Here is a 22,746-nt window from a genome sequence, read left to right as displayed (position 1 = left end):
ACACACTGAATACAACATTACAACATGCAAATCCGATTTTACATTTTATTGATTAGAGAAAAAGTGTTGCATTGAGTGTTTGTGTGTGGGGTTATGGGAACTGGGAAATCAAGAATACAGTAAACCGCTAAAATAATACCTGTAATACGTGATTAATGAATATAAGGCAGAAAAAAATATTAAAAGTTATATAATAGAATGTCAGGGACCTAGGGCTTGAACATAGGTCCCCCATGGTTATTGAGGATAATGATGGTCAAATGTGGGGCCCCACAATGGCTGTGATTCCTGGTGGCTTGCCTTTCCCATGGGACCAACCACTGGAGAGGTGGAATGTGGCTGTTGGGAACCTGGGGTTGAAATCTGTGTAGCTGGGCTTATTTATGCAGCCCAAATAATGTATTTTCTGGTGCCTGTTCATCCCACAAGGACCACCTACCTCTTCTTCCCTTCATTCTTTCCAAACCTCCCCTCCGCACACATGGTGCTGGTGCAAGGAAGACAAACAGAGAAGTTACTCCTACAGCATTCAAATCATACCTAATTTTAAATTCTCCTCTTGGGGAGAAGCCTGGATGGGAAATGCAGCTGACCACTTTGGGGATGTGGCGGTCTCTTTATTTCATTAGGCATCGTCCCATCATGGTAAAATGCCGCAAATCGCTGCTCCGTCTGTAGGGGAGGTTTGTGTAATTTTAGCCTCGCCCCCTCCCTACGGAGCCACTATTCCCAGTATTATTTCCCCATCCTGCCCACATCACTAGGAAGTGGGTGGGATGCGGGAGACCCACCCACTGTTTTGGGGGTGCAAAGAACTACCCAAAAAATCAGGAGTCTCCCGCACCTTCCAGGAAAGAAGGTAAGTATGATTCAATTGCTGTTGAGGAAGAGTAATATAGCATAAGGTCCATTAATACAATGTGGGCCAAATGTAATAGCCTCTGAGTTCTGGCAAGTGTGGAGATTTTTACTCTTTAGGAACAAGATTTAAAGCAGCAATTCAAAAAGTTAGCCAATTTAGATCCTGAAGCTGAATCATAGAAATCTCGGCACTTGCCACAACTCACAGTCTATTACATTTGGCCCATAAAGTCTCTACTAAATGTGGGTGATAATTAGTGTCAGATTTTAACTAGGGACTGCAGCCTCCCAGTAAATCCACCACCCTCTAGTCCACTTGTATGCAAATTAGCGTCCAATTGGAAGTGCTTTCTATTAATCGCACATCAGACAGTCACTCCCCTTTTCAAACGAATGCCTTCCGCGTGAGCAGGGGGCCACAAATTTATTCACCTGCATGTTAGGAGGTATCTTATTTTCTTTGTTCATACTGCTATATTTTGTACCATTAATATGATGCCATGGTGGAAACCAGGTAACTAGTATGTCAGTTCCTCGTACCCATCCCTGGCAGTTGCTCTAACTCCAATTTTGAGTTTAACTGAATTATGACAGTCACAGGGCCCGCTTTGTCCCCCCCAAGAGGGGATGTAGCGATGTGCCCCCAGCGTGTAAGGGAATAAACTGCCCCAACTTTCGGTAATTTTCCCCATCGTTATACCCCTTTCACATCGCAAACCCGACTCTGACTTGGGATTTTGAATCCGGGTCGGATTTGGCTCGACCCGGGTCAGACCCCTTTCACACTGCACCTTTGACCTGGGTTATTGCTGGGTTGGCCCCATTCACACTGAACCCAGGTCTGCCCTGTAAAAACGAAAGGATGTAATTAAAAATTAACTTTTTCAGGCTCACAAAGATAAGATCACAACAGGGAACACAAAGGAGGGTGGGGACTGCTCCCAGCATTGCAGTAATCCTGGCTGATGGATTACCACTGTATAGCCCTAAGTTCATGAGTGTTTGTGCTTTACTGCTGTTTGATCCAGCCAGTGACAGCAAGATGTAGCTTCTGGCAGCATAGTGTCCAGTTCACTTCTTCATTACTCTGTAATGACAGTAGTAGTAATAACCCCCTTCAAAGTGCCGGAATGTTGCCTCTGCTGTCTGCAATGTACTGCCTGTGTGTCTGGCTGCTGACATCAAGTGAGACCCAGGAACATCCAATCAGTGTTGTTTTCTGAGTCTCATGTTGGATAACCCAGGTAGGGCCTGTTCACACTGCATATCAACCCGGCTTGTTCCCGTGTTCAACTCTGGTTGATTGCAGGGTTAAAATCATCTGTTAGCACGTTCACACTGCACATCGACCCGGCAACATACCGGGTTACTTTTGCGATGTGAAAGGAGTGTAAGCTACCATGGTATTATAGTATTTTATTTCATTAAGACCACTGTGCTTATGTGTCCTCCCAACACTATAGGAAATGAGTATTGGCATTAGCACATATGACACCGTCTCCACCATAGTACTGCACCAGCAGAATGTGACAGACAATACATCTATTTTATTTACTTGAAGTGAAACGTGGCTGTGTCTATCACAGGGCCCCGCCCCCTAGCAGCGCAAGACTTCCGGCGTGCGCGCTCGCTTGCCTACGACGGCGCCGCTGCCGCCTTTCCGGTTTCCGTACGTGCGCGTCCCCACCTGCACCGTCATGGCGCCGCCGAGCCGCTGGTACTTCACCCGGGAGCAGCTAGAACGCAGCCCCTCCCGTCGCGCCGGTCTGGACCCGGATAAGGAGCTCTCGTACCGGCAGCAGGCGGCCAATCTTCTCCAAGACATGGGCCAACGCCTCAACGTGTATCCTTCCTTGGCCTACCGCTCAGGCCTTAGGCATGGAGGGAGGCCTGGAGCTGGGTGTCTGCGCCCGCCGCACGAGGGAAACGGGTCTCCCGGGCCGCAGAGCGCGCTGTGGGTGCCTGATACACATGTCGCCGTGTTACATACCCCTCAGCGGGAGGGGGCGGGCAGCAGGGTTCACCCAGTGTCCCGGCCTGTGTGTGATGCAGAATGTGCAGTAAGAGGTCACCGGGCACAGCAGTGTGAGCAGGCCGCAGTATAATAAAGCCGGGGCATTAGTGTGTGGTGTCATTCATTCCATGGAGTGCGGTGTACACGGCGTTGCCCCCGGGGTTACAGCGCCTGTTTGTGCACGGTGCTACGGGACATTTTCATGGTTAATGCAGACGTCATGCCGGGTCATTAAAAACATCTCTGAGCACTTCCAGAATTTCTCATAAACATTACCAGGCCATACACAGAAAAGGATCTCATTTCTGCCCCAGTACTATGCAATTGTCATAACCACGTTTTCATCATTTCCCCATGTCTCTGTACAGTATGTGCACGCTCCTCCAAGTTTTAAAATGAATACAACTCTGCACATTTCTGCTGTGTGTGTATAAAATCTGATCTGAATTTGGATGTTTCCCCGCACACCCTAATCTCCAGATACGTTAAAATGTGATAAACTGCTGTGACTGAAAGTACAATACACAATCCAAGATGCAGTCGCACACATCAAGCACTGAAACCATATTTAGATATCTGTTAAATTCAAGTAATAGTATAAATTATAAAAACTAGAATGTTCACCAAACGAACATTGATCAAACTGGATCTCCATGTAACATGACAAGATTACCTAATTCTAATGGGAATTTGCACTAACAATTTATAATTTTGCATAATGGGGCTTTCCCACACTTTGTGTCTAAAATCAGCAATATGGGAAGGAAGGAAACCATTCTGCTGTGATTAAAAATACTCCTGTACCCATCTAAGTATGGCCTAGGTCAGTGGTTCCCAAACTTTTTTGAATCGTGACAACCTAGTATCAGCATTGTGTTTTCAAGGCACCCCTAGGCCAAATGTTTGTTAATGAGTAATTCAGAAATAAAAATATTAAGCAAAAATATTAAGATGACAGGTAAGCTTATTAAGCTTACCTGTCATCCTTAGGATCAGTTGTGTGGTGGGGGACAGGTTTGCGCATCTGTTTGTCCCCATATTTACATTACATTGACCATAAATAATTTGGTATGGTGCTGGACCACCAAGCTGAGGCACCCCAGGGTGCCACAGTGCACAGTTTGGGAACCACTGGTCTAGGTGCTTAAAGTGAGCGCCATCATTTTGGATATCTATATACAGATCATTTTGTCTTTGTCAATTTATATATCAGTTTTTACAAATGTATCCTTATAAATATTACAATTTTTCAAAGGCAGGATAGCCCAGTTATGTGACATAATCCCACAAATATAAAGTAGTTCGTATAAATAATCATACATGTGTACTGCAAATGCAATATAGAAGCTGTAATTGCAGAAAAGTATATATGGAAATGCTGAATGACACATTAAAATGACCTCTTGCTTGCAAGAGCTTTTATAATTGTATCTCACCATTGCCTAAATAACGTGCCACTGAGAGTTGTATGTTTTCCCAATGCTTGCTGTACTGTGACACACATACGTATGATTGTTCTTTGTTGTTCAACAAGAACTGTCGTCATCTGTTGATAAAGATGAGGGAAATATCAAACGCTTTAAAAGTATGTATAGGGAGAAAGAGCGCAAGTATGAAATTCAGCTTATTTGATTAGCTTTACTTTGCCCACAGCCTTTTTAGAAGTGTTTCTCACCAAGGGGTCTATTCATCATGTTAATTATCGGGGTCTCTGATAACGTTTCTTCTCGACGCAAGCGCTGGAGCAATTCATCATTGCAATGGCACCGAGACAGCTGATCTGAAAATCAACTGTATCCCTGAATGCTTTCACTGCCCCTACAGGTCATGCATGCGCACAAGAACCCCGACCCTCTTCGCAACCTGCACCTCCTTCCGATAGGGAAGGAGTGGGTTGTGATATACAAGCAGGCGTAAACGCCATCTGAAGATGGCGAATGCTCCCGCAATCAAGCTCCGAAAATATGTATTTTCTTGATGAATTCTGTCCCCATACTAGTAGTGTATGGGGACAGCGGGCCATTCTGCTAGAGGAAGGTAAGCAGGAGATGTCTATGATATCTCCTGCTTTACCACCTTGATGAATGGGCCGATAATTTTTTACAATTGGAGGTGAAAATGTTAATTTTCACCTGCTTTTGTAAAATTTACGTGATGATGAATAGGCCCAGAAGTCTAATATAGTCCTAGTGCTGCAAAGTGAAGGCTCAGTTACTTGTTAATTCAAATCCCCAAGTACAGTAGTATATCAAAAGGGTTCCACCCTCTGTATCCACTTATTTACATGATATTAGCCGTCACTCGCACCGCCTGCTGATGGAGGAAAAATTAGCTTTACAGCTCTGGAGGGGTTTCTCATCCTAATAATTCAAACTAGTATTATTGGTGAATAGAATCTGCTTCTCATTCATTTGCTGGATGATGATAATTATAAGTAGTTTTATTATTTTTATTAAAAACAGTGTTTTGGTCGATTTCTAAATATATGATTTTCCTTAGTATTAATCATGCAGATCTCAACTGACAATTAATACAGCTATTGTATACATGCATCGCTTCTACATGGTTCAGTCATTCACGCGTTTTCACCGTAACGTAAGTGATTGTGTTTGTTTTCTCCAAAAGATATTCCATCATTTGGGCAGCACAGATGGTGTAATGGTAGCATTACTGCCTCACAGCACTGAGGTCGTTGGTTCGATACCCACTACGGCCCTAACTGTGTGGAGTTTGTATATTCTCCCTGTGCTTGTGTGGGTTTCCCCCGGGTACTCCGGTTTCCTCCCACACTCCAAAAATATACTGGTAGGTTAATTGGCTCCTAACAAAATTACCCCTAGTGTGTATGTGCGCATGTGGTAGGGAATATAGATTGTAAGCTCCACTGGGGCAGGGACGGATGTGAATGGCTGAATATAAAAAGCGCTGAGGAATATGCGTGCGCTATATAAATAACTGGTAATAATAATAATCATTTAAAAACATTAAAGATATAGGTGATTTTGTTTAAAACTAGCATTTGATAGTAATAGTGGCCATACACTGTGAGATCAAACTCACAATTAGACAGATGAATTGTCTGGCAATGCCATACACTTTCAGATAATTGGTCTGTTTGTATGATGGTGAGTATAGACACTGTCAGATCCAAGCAGCGATTATCGCATCTGTTGGGCCTACTGAAAGATTTCTTATGTTCGACAGTGCAGTAATTACTGCCTGGTCGCGGCCATACATTGCAGTTATCGGCCTAATCAGTTGATAATTGAACACAAGTTACTTGTATCTACTGTAAATTTATATCATGTTTTTCTTCTACTGTTACCATGTAAAACTTGAATCCCAAGAGTAGTAAAATTGTGAAAATAAAGCTGTTTGGGTCTGAGTAATCGGCATGCAGAAAGCTTATCATTTACACTTCTTTGCTTAATAAATAATGTTGCTGCTCTTTTTCAATGTGAAATAGTTTGCAAAGGTAACATAACAGCTTGATTAAGAGCAATCTTTACACTGAATAGTATTTTAGGAACATCTGCATGAAATAATCTGTAGTCAAGACAAATGTACAACTAAAAATAAAGCTTCACAAAGAATGGTAATAAGAGATTAAGGACATTTTGACTGTACAGGAAACACTGGTGAGTGCAGAATGATGCACACATAATTTTTTCAAACTCCTACCCCCTCCAGTACACTCCCTGCACCCCTGTAGTAAGCATTTGGAGGAGGTTAGACGCCAAACCCTTTAAGTGTTCCCTGAAAACTCATCTCTTCAAACAAGCTTATCAAATTCCAGAACCACCCACATAAACTTCATAAGCTATCCTGCCCACTTACATCCGCACTATACAGTCCACACATAACTTTTCATGTTTTCTTTCTTAACGTTCACATCCTCTGTGTGACTGGATCATACAGCCCACAAACAACCTCTGCAATCTGGCTAGGCCAATATACAATAGGTAGTACCTATCCTTGCGTATCAGTGCCTATTTCCCTATAGAACGTAAGCTTGTGAGCAAGGCCCTCTTACCTAAATGTCTGTCTGTTATTACCCAGTCTTGTTTTATTACTATTTGTTCCCAATTGTAAAGCGCAAAGGAATATGCTGCGCTACATAAGTAACTGTTAATGATTATTATTTGTCTGGGCCAAAGAGACCAAATTTCACCAGTTTATGCATAAAGCGGGCCATACACGGTGCAATAAACCAGCCGATCCGACGGATTGGTACGATTTGGCTGCTCTATCGCACCGTGTATAGGCATAATGTCGGATTGAGCGCGCATCCCATGATCTTACTGCAGGATGATGCGATGTGCGATCTCATGCAGCGCTGTGCCGGTGGGGGAGCTGGCATATCAGGCCGTCGGCTACCCGATCGCACCGTGTGTGGGGACCGCCCGTTATGTCGGATTCCCCATCGCGTCGCAAGGTGCCAACGAACCGTGTATTGCCGGCTTAAGAGCAAACATGTTATCTGATGTGTCTTTTGTTTCATCACAGACTGTAGCACCTGCTGCTCTTTTTTTGGCAGCGAAGGTGGAGGAACAGCCTCGGAAGTTAGAGTATGTCATCAAGGTTGCTCATGCTTGCCTGAATCCTCAGGAACCTGCACCTGACACTCGAAGTGAGGTATGTAAGAGCTACTATGACTCATCTTCATACCCAAACATTTTACATTGAGTACATATGATCATACTTTTAATATTTCTTGTAGTTCTCAAAAAGTTGATTTAGGAAGCCTGACAAAAATATTAGCGTTTGCAAGAAGCTAATTTAATAACTTTGTATTTATTGGGCTTTCATTATAATTTTTAATGGTATATCCTAAAATTGGGGTGCAGCTGTATCCTGGAGTGTTCATGTTTAATTATATTGTGATTTTATGACTCTTACACCATTTATTAGGTGATCTCTGGAATAGTTCCTTTGTCTCATGTTCTGCACACATAAGCTGCATACACACACGATTTAGTTAATGAACGATTTTAGAAAACGATTTTCTCCCTTGAAAAAATGAACTAAAATAGTTTACTAAAGTAGTTCATTTACTATGTTCATTTAAATGTAATGAACGATTTTTTAGAACTACAAACGATTTTTGCATATTCTTTTACTGAAAATCGTTGAGTTGACAAGTCTGACTGAACTACAAACGTGAACGCGCATGAACGAAAATTGTTCATCGTTTGACTCAGAAAGTGAACGATTTTTACAAACGATTATCGTCAAACGATATCGTTTAATGATAATCATTAAAAAAATCGTTGTGTGTGTGTATGCACCTATATATATATATATATATATATATAGGGTGGTCCATTAGTGTGGAAACACCCTTATAAAAAGGAAATGATTAAGGAAATATTAATCCAGTGTCTACACATATGATATGGGAGTGGGGGAAAACTTTTTAGGGTATGTCATATGGCGGCCATCTTGAAAGTGGCCATCTTGGATGCAACTCTATAATTTTTTAATCGGGAAGTTAGTCATGTGACATATCAAGCAGATGCTGAATTTCATAAGTAAAAAAAAAGTTTTTCTTCATTTTAATGTATCTGTATTCATTCTCAAGTTGTCATTGTCATTAATGTCACTACCTGCAAAAGAAAACTCAGTTAAAACTCGAGAAAGATACATTAAAATGTAGAACACCATTGTTTCTCTTGGACATTGGATTAATACAGGGTGGTCCATTAGTGTGGAAACACCCTTATAGTAAGGAAATTATAATTCAGTGTCTAGTAGTCATGTGACATATCATCCAGATGCATAATATCATAAGAAAAACAATGGTGTTCTTCATTTTAACATCTTTATTCAGTCTCCAGTTTTAACTTAAACAAGTTTTCTTTTGCAGGTAGTGACATTAATGTTAATGCCAACTCGAGATTGAACAAAGATACATTAAAACGAAGAACACCATTGTTTTTCTTATGAAATTCTGCATCTCTTTGATGTGTAAAATAACTACATTACTAAAAAGTTTTCCCCCACTCCTTTATCATATGTGTTACTCATTCTATAATACTCAATTGATTAGCTTTTATTACTGAGAGAATTTGAGGTTTTTTCAGATTGTAAAAAATAAACTAGTGAAATTGCTACACATGGGCTGACTGCTCAGTTCAGCATGATTTCTGGGTGACAAGATTGCTGAACGATTTAACTACACACTTAGAATGGCCTAAGTGAGTGAGTCCTGGTAGTTTGGCCTGTCAGGGCTCTTCATGCACAAGCCATCTGCTGTCATTTTCTGTACGCATTTATAAACATGCCCTATAATAAGCCTTTTGAATTGAATATGACCAATACAGTATCTAGCATCACAGTTGTCTCTGGGCCATATAAGCTGTATGTAAGAATCTTAGTTGTACAATCCAGTTATAGAGTAACCTTATGATGACATATTAAATAATATACTTGGAGACTGATTCTGAGTTGGGAGCAAAGCAAAGAAAGGAGTAACTTTGCGCTGCACATGAACATGTCATGTTTCTATGCAAGGGGTGCAAAAATACATTTATTTATTTTTCTGTTTGCATGCAGAGTAAATAGTGGCTGCTTTTGCAGGTAGCCTGCAAATGCTGGACAGCTTTAAGTTTACAGTGCAGTTTACATTTAAGCTAGAACATGGGCAAAAAGAAATTTCGGCACCTTTTAAATCTGCGACGCTTGCAATGCTACATGGTATTGCCAAGATGTAAAGTTCCTACTTTTTTTGCTTTGCTTACAACTCTGAATCAGCCCCATGGTGCTTAATAAAATAATTAGGGCTGGAATTAATTAGCTGCTGTAATTAACCGCAGGCTAGTTTGTGGGCCGGGGCTATTCAATTACAGCCCGCAGGCTGCGCTTACAAACAAAAATCTGCGGTAAGTGCTTTAGCTGCAATTTTACTACGTGAGGAAAAAGGATTGTAATTGAATAAAAGCCAGAGTCTACCACCCTTTTCCTCACACATTAAATTACCGGGGCTAATTGAATCCGGCCCTTAGACATCCAGTTTGACTTTAGGGTATAAGTTGAACAACTATATTTTAAATGTATTGTGCTGTCTGTTGTCAGTGTAGTAGTCGAAGGACAATTGTAAGGATAAAGGATGGCTAAGGAGAGTAACAAGGATAGAGCAGTAGCTGAAGCCTAGATATTACAATGTTGGCATGTAAGGATTCATATGGCTTTATGACTAAACACTAGGAAAATGTTAAACCATTTTTTAAAAAAAATGTCTCCAGCTCTGTGTTATTAACGTCAGACTAAAATAATTGTTTACAAGCGTGTGGTTTTGCAATGTAGCTATATAGTTTCTGTCTTCTTAGTAGTCTACATCCGCACATAAAGTTTTCATATCTAGAAGGTATTTATGATTCTGAAGCTCTGGTGGTCGGATCCGTATACTCTGATTTATAAAAATATTTTATATGGCTCTTCCGGCTTTTTTTTACAGTGTATGGTATGTTACTTGTAATTTGAATTGTTGGTACTGTAGTTCAGGTTGTTTTAATGTGGTCTAAGATACAAGTCAAACTCATTAGGAGCAATTGATTGCTTTGGAAGTGAGGGTGACAGGCTTAAACTTTATTCTGTATGGGAAGGGGAGTCTGTGAAGGAGTTTATAGCGAGGAGAGATCGAATCAGAGCAGTGAGAAAGTAAGAAGAGACGGGCAGCATCACTGAGGATAGATTTAAGTGGAGAGAGAATAATAACAGAGAGGGATTTTGCAATTGACCAGGAGGGAGATGACAAGGGCATGAATAAGAGACTTGATAGCCCTCCGGGTAAGGAATGGTCCTATCCTGCAGATATCACGGGGGTGACAGTGGTAAGATTCGGAGATAGCATGAATGTGGGTGGTGAATGGAAGGGAGGAGTCAAATATGACACGCAGGCAGCAACCTTGAGGTGTAGGATAGAGTATAGTATTGCAACCGAAAGAGTGAGATGGGGAGAGGAAGCGTTGGGACATTTTGGGAGATGGAAGTGAGACACATGGAGATTAAAGAGAGGGTGGAGGGGAGAAGTCAGGGGTGAAGAAGTTGATTTGTGTATCATCAGCATAAAGGTGGTATTGTAGACCAACAGAGCAGGGAACTGACAGAGTCTTGAGGAACACCAACAGGAAGATGGGGGAGGTAGAGACAGAGAAGAAATGGTTAGAGCGATAGGAGGACAGCTATGAGAGGGCAGGGTCACATTGCTCCAAGGGAGTATGGGGGGGGGTTTGAAGGAGAGAGTGGTCAACCGTGTCAAAGGCAGCTGACAGGTCAAGGAGGATAAGCATGGAAAATGGACCCTTAGATTTAGCAGTGATAAGTTCATTAGTGACCTTGGTAAGTGCCTTTTAACAAGTATCTGAAATTTCAAATAATATGTTTCTAGATTTAAATGGCTGTTATTGCCACTCTGTTCTAAACATATGTTCACCATGCTTGTCTCTATCTTAACACAGGTACAAATGAGTTGTCAGCATAACCAGATGTACAATGTGTGAAAATGAGAGTCCAAATGTATTACCTTCTTGTTTGCATGTTGCGATGTCTTTCACTGGATCTTTTGCCTCTGTTGTTTGGCATCAATATTTGCCATGCAGGTTCCCCAACTGGATCTGGTCTGTTCTTCCTGATATTTCAATTTGTTCAGCTATAAATAAATTGAACAGCCTATTTCTGCATATTTTTTGCTGTTTCACTGCATTCAGTCGGAATTATAAGGTTTTGCAGAACCATGACCAGTAGGTGGTCCTGCCTGTATACCCTGGTTGTTTTGTACAGAGTGCTTCCCAGTGAGTAATTTGCCTGTCCTCTCAACAACAGGCATATCTGCAACAAGCCCAAGACCTGGTCATTCTAGAGAGCATAATACTGCAGACCCTGGGTAAGTCTTCCAGAATGGCTGGAAATGGGGAGCCTCGGAAGCCCTGAGAAAGCCTTGTCCTCAGCCCTGGAGCAAGACTGTCCTGGAGGAAGCTCTGCAGAATAGGAATATGTGCTGAATGCTAGTCTTGCTATTCATTACATTTACAGCATGGTTGTGTTGTGCAATCTTTTATCTTAGATAGGCTACGTACTCACTGGTGCTAAAATTATGTGTTGAAGATGCATTTCTAAAGCAGGATAAGAACATGAATGTTGTTCCAAATGAGGCAGAACATATTTGTGTTTTTTGTTTTTTAAGTATTTTTCAGTACCATGCTATTTAAGTATGTCAACATAGTTGAAAACTTAAACTTGTCTAAATGGAAGCACATTGTAATGCAGTGAGATAAGGTTAAGAAGCATTTACATAAGCATTTCACATGCATTTAGCTTAAACTTGATACATTTTAAATATGTAAATAGAATGCACTTCTAAGCACATAGTAAACACATCAGTATACTGCGGTATGTGTTTAACATACAATAAAAAAATAATTACAAACGTCAGTTTCTCCAAAGCCTGACAACTGTTTTTTTTTTCTCTCCAAAGCCTGACAACTGTTTTTATTTTTTAATGCATTCTTTAGTTAAGAACCAATGTCGCAGGAAGAAAAAAATAGCCATGGACAAATCGTATACATTAACAAAGGCGTAATACACCACAAACCAAGCAAATATGGTCATCAGAACTATTTATATCACACTAAAAAGACATATAGGCAGATTGACATAAATAAAAAATGAGAGGCGGAAGGATTGACAATTTTGCTTTATCCAGGTACACACTACAACGGCGGGCAACTGGGACGATAGTCGGGATGAATTCCCTTTGTCCCTGACCATCCGCGATTGCCCATACACACTGTGCAATTTAATGAATGACGGAACAATATCTTGTTCCGTCCTTTATTAAACAGCAGTACCTCATACACGATATCTTCCTATTGGCCGTGCAGCACAGCCAACCAAAAGATATTGTGCAAGACCCGCAGGAGCGCGCAATTGTGCATACACTGCACGATATGCGTGATTCATTGTTTCAACTTGACTGGAAACTACAAATCGTGCGGATATCGTTGTAGTGTGTACCCAGCCTTAGTGTTAGGCTATGTACACCCTGGCGTTGTTGATGCATTTTTGTCTTTATTGCATGTTAAAGCACATATTGACTGCATTGCATATACTGTATATATTCACTTTGGCCCTGATTCAGAGCCGCATGCAATGGCGATGTTCACACAGTTGTGCAATTTTTTGCTACTGTGAGTGCATGAAAATCCCTAAAAACTGGCACTGTTGCCATCATTACGCACAGTATGAGAAATCTCTGTGAAAAGTGATAGGAGTTCCTAGGAGGGGGCTTAGCACATAAGACACACCAGTTGGTATTTTAGCGGCTCAGTATTTGCACAGTTGGGCACAAAGATGTACACCAGGGAAGTTGGCAAGTTGCAGACAGACGACCGCCAATAGACACAGTTGTGTCTCCGTCCACCTCTGCAACAGGCTCTTTATGTGTATACACATGTTCAATTTGCCTATTTAAACATTACTTGTTCAAATGAAATGTATGTGGGAATGCATATAAAACCACTGCTTACCCACATCTCTAGGCATTTACATTCAGATAATTTCAGATTTTCAACTACATTAATATTCGTCAGATACACTGAACTGGAATGAGTGTAAAAAAATATACACTGCTGGGCAACACATTAAACGCATGTAGAACCGCAAATCTCATTCTGTGCAATGATTTTCAAATTAGCTTCTATGCACTTATGATAGAAAAGTAAATTAAATGCTGGATTTTAAAGCAAGAGTGTATGTAGCCTACTTCATTATGGAGTAGTAAAACCCAGTAAGGCCTTGATTGCTGTTAACCCTTGTACAGTAGGGCACATTTACTAACATTGTATTTAGGTGTCAAATTTACACCGACTAATCAGCAACTTTTATTTAGTGCAAGCTAGACATTGGGGCCTATTCAATTCAGCAGGAGTTCAATAGCGCCGGGAAGTTGTTCCCGGCGCTATTCAATTCAGCACTGTTTAGTCCAACACTTACATGTTAAGTAATTCAGCACTGTTTAGTCCAACACTTACATGTTAAGTCGGAGAATACAGTTTTTCGCGACTTAATATGGGTGTTTAGTCACGAGAACCGGCATTTTCCGATAAAGTGCTGACCGTGAGACTGTTAATGCCGCGCTAAGCCGGCCGCGGAACAGCCTCACGACCGGCACTTTAGTCGGATTTCTCCTCGCACCTTCAGGAGGGTATGAGAAGAAATAGTTTAGTTGCCCTAACAGCGGGCAGAATTGAATAGCTCCGGGAGCTCCCTCCCTGGCGCTATCAAAAGCGCACTAAATTGAATCGGCCCCAGTGAAAGAGAGTGTCTGATTGCCATGATTTAGTGACCATTGTGTGCCTGAAAGCAATGTCAGTGTTTACTTGTGTCTTGATTTCACTAGTACCATTGTAGTGAAATGTTAAAAACATCAATATCTTTTGTTTTTTGAATGCCTGAATAGTTTTTGTCTACTTTGGTATCTAATTGATATATTACTGTAATCGTACTCTAGAGATTTGTGTTCTCAGGTATACAAAGTTATAGTTGCTCCTGAGTGTTTAGAAGCAGCAGGTGCAGTGCAAACATATTATAAAGTAGATCAGAGGATTCCCAAACGCGGTCCTCAAGGCTCCCCAACAGTTCAGGTGTTAGAGATCTATGGCTGAGCACAGGTGACTTATTTAGTACCGAGGTCAATTTCATTTATCCACCTGTGCTCAACCATGAATATCTCTAAAACCTGAACTGTTGGGTAGCCTTGAGGACCACATTTGGGAACCTCTGAAGTACATAGAAGTTTATTATTGTAGGAATAAAAGGGGGACATGGTGAATTAATGGGAGGGATCTGTATCTTTAGGATTAATGTATATTCTACAATAAATGTGACATATATTTTATTTTTCAGGTTTTGAAATTACCATTGATCACCCTCATACTCATGTAGTGAAATGCACACAGCTAGTTAGAGGTAAGACTTGAGTCTGAAATGTCTACCATTATTTCTATTATCAAAACATGTTTCACTACATTAGTTGATTTAATTAGTTTAGTGTATGCTTAACTTTTTGCAATGAAGATTTTCTTGGACATTGTATCACCGCTTTAGGGCACTGACTCCGAGTTGTAGGCAAGTCAGCAACATTGCGTTCTTGGAAATGAATGTGAATCTTTGCCCGTATCTTGTGTCAATCTGCTTGTGAAAGTTGTCATTGCTATCAGTGCTCATATGCAGCAGCCCTATACCTGGTGCAAGAGATTCATGGCAAATCAGATGGATCTAGGCTCCTATGCTTCTCTCTGAATAGCCTGCAATTCCGACTACATACACAGGACACCCTTATTCTATGTACTAACACCTAGATTCTGCCCAGTTACACCCACTTATCTGCAAGTGGAGATGTGTCTGAGATATGTACGACTTAATCACTCGTAGCTGCTCGAGGATGCATATGCTCAGGCACAGTGTAAGCAATCACAAGGTTTGTCCACAAAATGGTCTTGTGTGTAACTCTGAGTCTGGTCCTAAGTGTTTATATGTCACATAATGTTGTTTTGCTTTTTAAAATAAGTTTTCCAATTGTTGGACAGTGTGAGAGTTAGGTATTGTAGCATAATAAGCTATCATTTCATTTGGGTGCAAAGCTTTCTGTGCTGTCATAACGGGGACTGAACCTCTGAATCTACTGCAGTAGCAATGAGCCCCACTTCTACTACTTCCTATGCTTGGCAATGCAGGAGTACTGTGACGTAGGAAGGAAACCCCCCAGTAGGGATGATGCATCTGCTTCTGCTTTTACGTATGGCCACGGCAGCCTACTTACTAGCTTATGCTATTGCAAGAATTTGCCTGTGTATGCCAAAAATCTAGACGTCTGCATGTGGAAGGCCGTCCCACCACCTGTTTTTTCATCTGCAGCCACAACCGTCATCGTTAGTGTCTGGACCTGCACCCACTACATGTTAGGTGCAAAAATTCGGCTGAAGCAGGTGTCATATCTCCGTCTGCATGCTACTGAAGTTGGCTTACACGCTCTTGACACTCCCACTTGATGGAACAGTTCCGTGTGTCCGAATGATTAATGGCCATTTCATGGATGGTCGCCGATGTCTTTCTACAGCGCATGCACAGTATGCTGAAATATGCGAGAGCCTTTCGCAAGTCCACTTGCATCTGACTCCAAATCTGGCCAAGTATGATGTGTGCGCCCAGGCAAAAGGGGCTGTTTCTTTCCCAAAAATGTATTTGCAAGTTCACCGAAAACCTACTGCTATCCCTGGATGCATGTTTTCCCTGCTACTAGATTTTACTGACTGGCACCCAAAGTCAATACCGTTTTTTTTCTATGTCCTTGCTTTGCACAAAACTATAAGCAAATCTCTGCAATGCTGGTTTGATGAAAAAATACAGGATAACTTTATTTAATCATGAAACTCAGCAATTCATAATCATAGGGACTCTTTTCTCAAGATATGAAAAGCATGAGTGAAATACAAAATATTAAAAGCCAAGTATGGACATTTCAAATTGATAAAAACATGAAGTAGTAAAAAGTTCTGAATTAATAGGAACACAATCAGTATTAAAGAAAAAAAATACAATATTTGATCAACTATTACACATTCATATAACCAATATCTAGTTATAGGGAAAAGAAAATATAGAATAGAGTCCTAAAAGAAAAAAAAAAAAATCAGTAGCAGATTCTTTTCTGGTAATAACACCTTGGATGAGAAACTGTACCACATGTGTTTTTAGATTTATACTCGTGTTCCCGTGAGCTATACTTGTAAACGATTCAATTCAGCGTGAATTGAATAGCGCCGGGAGGGAGCCTCCGGAGCTATTCCATTCAGAGCGCTGTTTAGTCGACTAATGGTGTCTCCTCACACCCTCCTGAGGGTTCGAGGAGAAATCCGACTAAAGTACCGGCCGCGAGGCTGATTTCTGGCTTAACGCTGCGCTAACAGCCTTGCGGATGGCACTTTAGTCGGAGAATGCCGGTTCTCATGACTAAACACCCAGGTAAAGTCACGCGAACCGGCATTCTCCGACTTAACTACTTCCCGTCCGAGTAAACATCATGCTGAATTGAATAGCGCCGGTAGCTCCCTCATGCCAAGCTCCCTCCCTCCCTCCCTCATCATGCTGAATTCTATCGCTCCCCTTGTGTTTAGCAAAATATTCCATCAACAGTTTTACTTTCTTCCTATTCAGGGGACATGGCTAACTTTGGGGTATAGAGACTGCTGTTGCTGGAGCAGGCACTAAACTACAACTTCTTTGTATTCTGGCTTCTCCCTTCTATACCACTCTTCCAGCCGGAGCACAGTTTTGCTTTTTAACAACCATGGAGTAGGGCACATTTCTTTTGGCTGCTTGGGCAGAAGTTATTATTTTCATTTATTTTCTTTCATGTATATGGCAGAAGAGGACACAACTCTATGGAGAGTGGGCAAAAGAGCCACTACGGCCCTTCTCTACTGGCAACCGGAGGGTCACCCAGTTAACAGCAAGAAAAAGGGACTTTGTACCTGGTGACTACGTTAGGCGAGCGTAGCTGCCAGTATACGCTGGCAACAAAGCCTGAAATAGAGTTAAGAAGTTACTTAATTATTTAGGTTACTGGGGCATAATTGTCAGGTGGGGAATACATAAGGTAAGCCCACACTAATGATAAGCAGGGCTTGGGGTATCTGTCCCTAGGGACAGCTCCCTGCATTGACTGGGCCACAAGAGGGCTATTCTCGTCCCCTGTAGCAACGTGTCATCCTTGGAAGGCTTTTGCTTACTGGAAAGCCCATCAGAAATTACATATCACTGATCCTCAGTGACAAAGCTGTTGCTCCATACTCTTTTTTTTGAAAGTGGGGCAAGTTTTGCTTTTACTAACAAGATATATATCTGGTGATAGGGTCAGAAATTGATAAAAAAAACAACATGAATCTATGGATCCATTGTGCACTGTAGGGAATGTTTTCCTGGCACACACTTTCATTACCAATTGAAAATCATTGAAATGCCACAGCCTACCTAAGTTCTGCTGCTGACTATGTTCATCCCTTTATGGCCACAGTCTACTCATGGTGTGATTCATGGAGACCCAGACTATGAAGCTCCTCCAACAGACATTGGTTTGAGGAACTGCTGGAGTTAGCCTCTCTGCAAGCCCTTAATATTCAGGATCCAGTAGAACCTGAGGCTCCAGATGTTTCCCTGTAAACTATTTTCTTTCCATTCTCCCAACAGTTGACAGAACTCTTGAGCGAGGCCTGGTAGAGACTGGATACAAGACTCAGGTTCCACGGAGGTTTCAGTTCAACTACCCCTTCTCGGAAGAAGATACTGGTAATGGCAGATCCCACTTAGAATGAATGCCCCTATTCACACTAATCCTATTATGACTGCTTCGTCCTTGAAGGACAGCACAGATAGGACATTTAAAGGGATTTTTAAATCGCTCATGGTCATAGCAAGCATGTCTCTCTGGACCATTCTAGGAGACACTTGGGTAAAGCGTTAGAAAAAGTGGGCTAAGCAAGTCAGTGAGGGCTTACAATAAGAGCAATGCTTACAAATAGTAGCAGACAATGTAAAGGAAGCATCAGAGAGAAATGCAGTCCTTGAAGCTGGTCTCAATCAGTCCGGAATCTTTGGCCTTGGAGTAGCAGCGAGACACACATTCTGGCTTAGATCCTGGGAGGCAGATAGAGAGTCCAAAAGGGACTCTGGAAGTTTAACTATTTGAGGAGACTGTCCTTTGCACTCCCAGGATCATATTTTAGGCCACTTTCCAGTCAATGTCTCCAATCCTAAAGGTCCTATATTTCAATACTTTTCTTTTTCAGGGTAATTGAGAGGAACTTCTTTTAGGAGCAATTTAATTTCTCCTTTTTAGTGGTCACTAAAGGAGTAAGTAGATGTGGCCGAGAAGACTTCCAGGTCTAAACCTGCTGTAAATCAGACGAATGACGAGATTCCTCCCCACCTGGATCCTATTTTGTGACCATTGGATCAGATCATCTTCAGATTTGTGGATCAGAACCATTATATAAAGAGGTTGTCTTGGACGTCTTATGGCTTTCAATAAGGTGTTTTTTTTTCTACGCCCCTCTTGAGGGAAGGGACCAGGAATTTGGCCCTTGGTGCTATCCAATCCCTATTGTTGCTGGACTTGACTTTTAGCTCATTCTGAATCTGAAATCCCTGAACATGCATCACAGTCTCCTCATGTTTGCAGGGGGGAAATTCAATAATTCACTAGGTGCTCTCCCTTTTGGTTTGGCCAAGCACCAAGGGCAGTCATGAAAACTATGCTGGTTTTGGCAGGGGAAAATGGCCGCCTAACATAAGCGAGCTGTGCCTCTCTTATCCTGACACATTTATGAAGGACAGTGGAATTGCTGGTATCACATGACTAGGTAATAAACTTAGCAAAATTCCAGTCTTGTCCCAGCCAAGTGGATTATATAATTATATGTCTGGTTCTTCTCTTAGAGTCTTGTTCCAGAGGAAGTAGTATTGGCTGTTCAGAAATCTATTTTTTTTTATCTCTTAAATGTTAGTAAATAAATGTCTCCATACTCTGACCTTCAAAAATAAAATTCTAGTCAAGTGGTCATGGTCTGACTCTCTTGTGGCTCTTCATGTTTGCCACTGAGTTGTCCGTTTCTTATGTGGTGGTGGAAGAGACATCTCACCAAGGGTCGCCCCCTTACCATCTGGAACCAGACCACGGTGACCAAATTTGCCTGATTCTCCGACTAACTGTGTTTTGTTCCCAGGAGGAAGTAAAACTACCTATAAACATTTGCAATCTCAGATAAATGATTTTAACAATAATTAATTGGAAAAATCCTGTTTTTGTACTTTAATTCTGGTTCTTTTATCTCAAATTCTTTATTGTTTCTATTTTCTTGACCATCTCACCCTTGCTAAATTGGTGGCTTTGCGGGAAATGGATTTTTGATCAATAAATAGGTGTAGTTATGTGTATGTACATACCATTTTGTTTTACATGAATGATAGGTTCTTGAAAATTAAAATGTTTCCCTTGTTTGCTTCCAGTGACATATTTTCAAGTCATGAAAAGCAGTGTAATTACATCACTTTAATTATCTGTCTCTCTCTCTCTCCACAGCGAGCAAGGACCTGGCCCAGACATCCTACTTTATGGCAACCAACAGGTTAATTTATGAACGTGTATCTGAGGGTGTGGGGTGAAGGAAAGTGCTTTCTTTAAGGTACAGGTGACAAGGAATTGAGTGGTAACATGGAGAGTGAGACATAGTTGAGAAAATTGGGCCTGTATTAAATTAGCCGCGAAAAGTCGGAATCCGTGAAAAAGTTTCGCCGATTGCGACTTTTCGCCAGGCAGAAACTTATCTCTGTATTCAATTGCATCCACTTATCGCGTACGCGAAAATGCAATGTAATGGGCGAAAATTATTCGCCTATGAATGGGTGGATAAAAAAAAGTGCAAAATTGCTATTTTGGGGTGCAAAGGTGGGGAAACCACTCAGCACCCTTGGGACAGTCCCCCAAAGGATAACTGCGTAAAAAAAAACTAAAATAAATTGTAGAAGACCCCAAAAAAGCACTTTGAAAATGGAGGCGAAAAAGCGCAAAGTGGGAGTACAAACTTTAAAACTAGCAAAATAGACATTTTGGGGGTCTGCAATTATGGGTGAGGTTTTTTTTTTTGATTGCGGGTGTTTGCTGAAAGTGCGTTTTTAAGTTTCTTATAACTTCACTTTAGCGACTTTTAAATATGCTTACACCCATTTTCAAGTACTCCAAATTTGACTGGACTACTTATTTTCTCCAAAAATACTGCTTAATGCTATTCTTCACCATTTGTGCAAAGACGATAATTAGAAGAAATTGACACATCTTAAGAACCACAAATTTAATAGGCCTATTCGGGGGCATGTACATTGATCCCCAATGTTAGTGCATCTTTTAGGGGGTGTCAGGTTGATTTCCCCAATTCCGACAGCATTATTCGCCTGGTTTGCATTCGCCGGGCTGCGTTTTTGCGTGTTTTGGAATTGAATAGGGCGAATCGCGTGGTCGTGCGCGATAAGTTTCTGTGGCTAAAATACGCGATGTAGGCGAAAAAGTCTCGCGGGTGCGAAACTAATAGCATACGGGCCTTGGTGTTAAACTACAGATTTATAACCAAATTCACCAATTTAAACTTTTGTAAATCTGGTGATGAGCGTGCTGAGCCTGTGGAAGATGAGCGTGCTGACCCTGTGGAAGATAAGATGAGCATGCTGACCCTGGGGGAGATGAGATGAGCGTGCTGGGCCTGTGGGAGATAGGATGAGCGTGCTGACCCTGTGGGAGATGAGATGAGCGTGCTGACCCTGTGGGAGATGAGATGAGCGTGCTGACCCTGTGGAAGATAAGATGAGCGTGCTGACCCTGTGGAAGATAAGATGAGCATGCTGACCCTGGGGGAGATGAGATGAGCGTGCTGACCCTGGGGGAGATGAGATGAGCGTGCTGGGCCTGTGCGAGATAGGATGAGCGTGCTGACCCTGTGGGAGATGAGCGTTCTGACCCTGTGGGAGATGAGATGAGCGTGCTGACCCTGTGGGAGATGAGATGAGCGTGCTGACCCTGTGGGAGATGAGATGAGCGTGCTGACCCTGTGGGAGATGAGATGAGCGTGCTGACCCTGTGGCAGAGGAGATGAGCGTGCTGACCCTGTGGGAGATGAGATGAGCGTGCTGACCCTGTGGGAGATGAGATGAGCGTGCTGACCCTGTGGCAGAGGAGATGAGCGTGCTGACCCTGTGGCAGAGGAGATGAGCGTGCTGACCCTGTGGGAGATGAGATGAGCGTGCTGACCCTGTGGGAGATGAGATGAGCGTGCTGACCCTGTGGCAGAGGAGATGAGCGTGCTGACCCTGTGGGAGATGAGATGTGATGACGTACTGTCCCTGAGATGAGCGTGCTCACCTGTAGGAGATGAGATGAGCGTGCTGGCCCTGTGGGAGATGAGATGAACGTGCTGGCCCTGTGGGAGATGAGATGAACGTGCTGGCCCTGTGGGAGATGAGATGAACGTGCTGGCCCTGTGGGAGATGAGATGAACGTGCTGGCCCTGTGGGAGATGAGATGAACGTGCTGGCCCTGTGGGAGATGAGATGAACGTGCTGGCCCTGTGGGAGATGAGATGAACGTGCTGGCCCTGTGGGAGATGAGATGAACGTGCTCACCATGTGGGAGATGAGATGAGCGTGCTGGCCCTGTGGGAGATGAGATGAGCGTGCTGGCCCTGTGGGAGATGAGATGAGCGTGCTGGCCCTGTGGGAGATGAGATGAGCGTACTGGCCCTGTGGGAGATGAGATGAGCGTGCTGGCCCTGTGGGAGATGAGATGAACGTGCTGGCCCTGTGGGAGATGAGATGAACGTGCTGGCCCTGTGGGAGATGAGATGAACATGCTGGCCCTGTGGGAGATGAGATGAACGTGCTCACCATGTGGGAGATGAGCGTGCTGGCCCTGTGGGAGATGAGATGAACGTGCTCACCATGTGGGAGATGAGCGTGCTGGCCCTGTGGGAGATGAGATGAACGTGCTGGCCCTGCGGGAGATGAGATGAGCGTGCTGGCCCTGCGGGAGATGAGATGAGCGTGCTGGCCCTGCGGGAGATGAGATGAGCGTGCTGGCCCTGCGGGAGATGAGATGAGCGTGCTGGCCCTGCGGGAGATGAGATGAGCGTGCTGGCCCTGTGGGAGATGAGATGAGCGTGCTGGCCCTGTGGGAGATGAGATGAGCATGCTCACCCTGTGGGAGATGAGATGAGCGTGCTCACCCTGTTAGAGACCTGACCTGTGCACTCCTGTGTTTGTTACTGTGG

General features: G+C 42.6%; 1 protein-coding gene across 2 annotated transcripts in view; it reads left to right on the top strand.

Annotated features, from left to right (window-relative positions):
- The first annotated feature begins 2,514 nt into the window (after nucleotides 1-2,514).
- CCNT1 (cyclin T1) overlaps nucleotides 2,515-22,746 on the top strand; it is a 40,248-nt gene continuing 20,016 nt past the window's right edge. Inside the window, exons 1-7 of one of the 2 annotated variants that reach the window (XM_088447926.1) lie at nucleotides 2,515-2,704; nucleotides 5,389-5,470; nucleotides 7,382-7,510; nucleotides 11,699-11,759; nucleotides 14,780-14,842; nucleotides 18,122-18,220; nucleotides 20,013-20,058. In XM_088447926.1, coding sequence (XP_088304052.1) covers nucleotides 2,559-2,704; nucleotides 5,389-5,470; nucleotides 7,382-7,510; nucleotides 11,699-11,759; nucleotides 14,780-14,842; nucleotides 18,122-18,220; nucleotides 20,013-20,058 — 626 coding nt within the window. In that variant the 5' untranslated portion in view covers nucleotides 2,515-2,558. The remainder of the gene's footprint in view (nucleotides 2,705-5,388; nucleotides 5,471-7,381; nucleotides 7,511-11,698; nucleotides 11,760-14,779; nucleotides 14,843-18,121; nucleotides 18,221-20,012; nucleotides 20,059-22,746) is intronic. The other variant, XM_088447856.1, reaches the window with a different exon arrangement.

The sequence above is a fragment of the Taudactylus pleione genome, unplaced genomic scaffold (assembly GCF_031769625.1).
Source record: "Taudactylus pleione unplaced genomic scaffold, aTauple2 ptg000005l, whole genome shotgun sequence".
NCBI lineage: Eukaryota > Metazoa > Chordata > Amphibia > Anura > Myobatrachidae > Taudactylus > Taudactylus pleione.
Note: the sequence above shows the minus strand (reverse complement) of the source record. Positions and strands in the feature narration are given on the sequence as shown.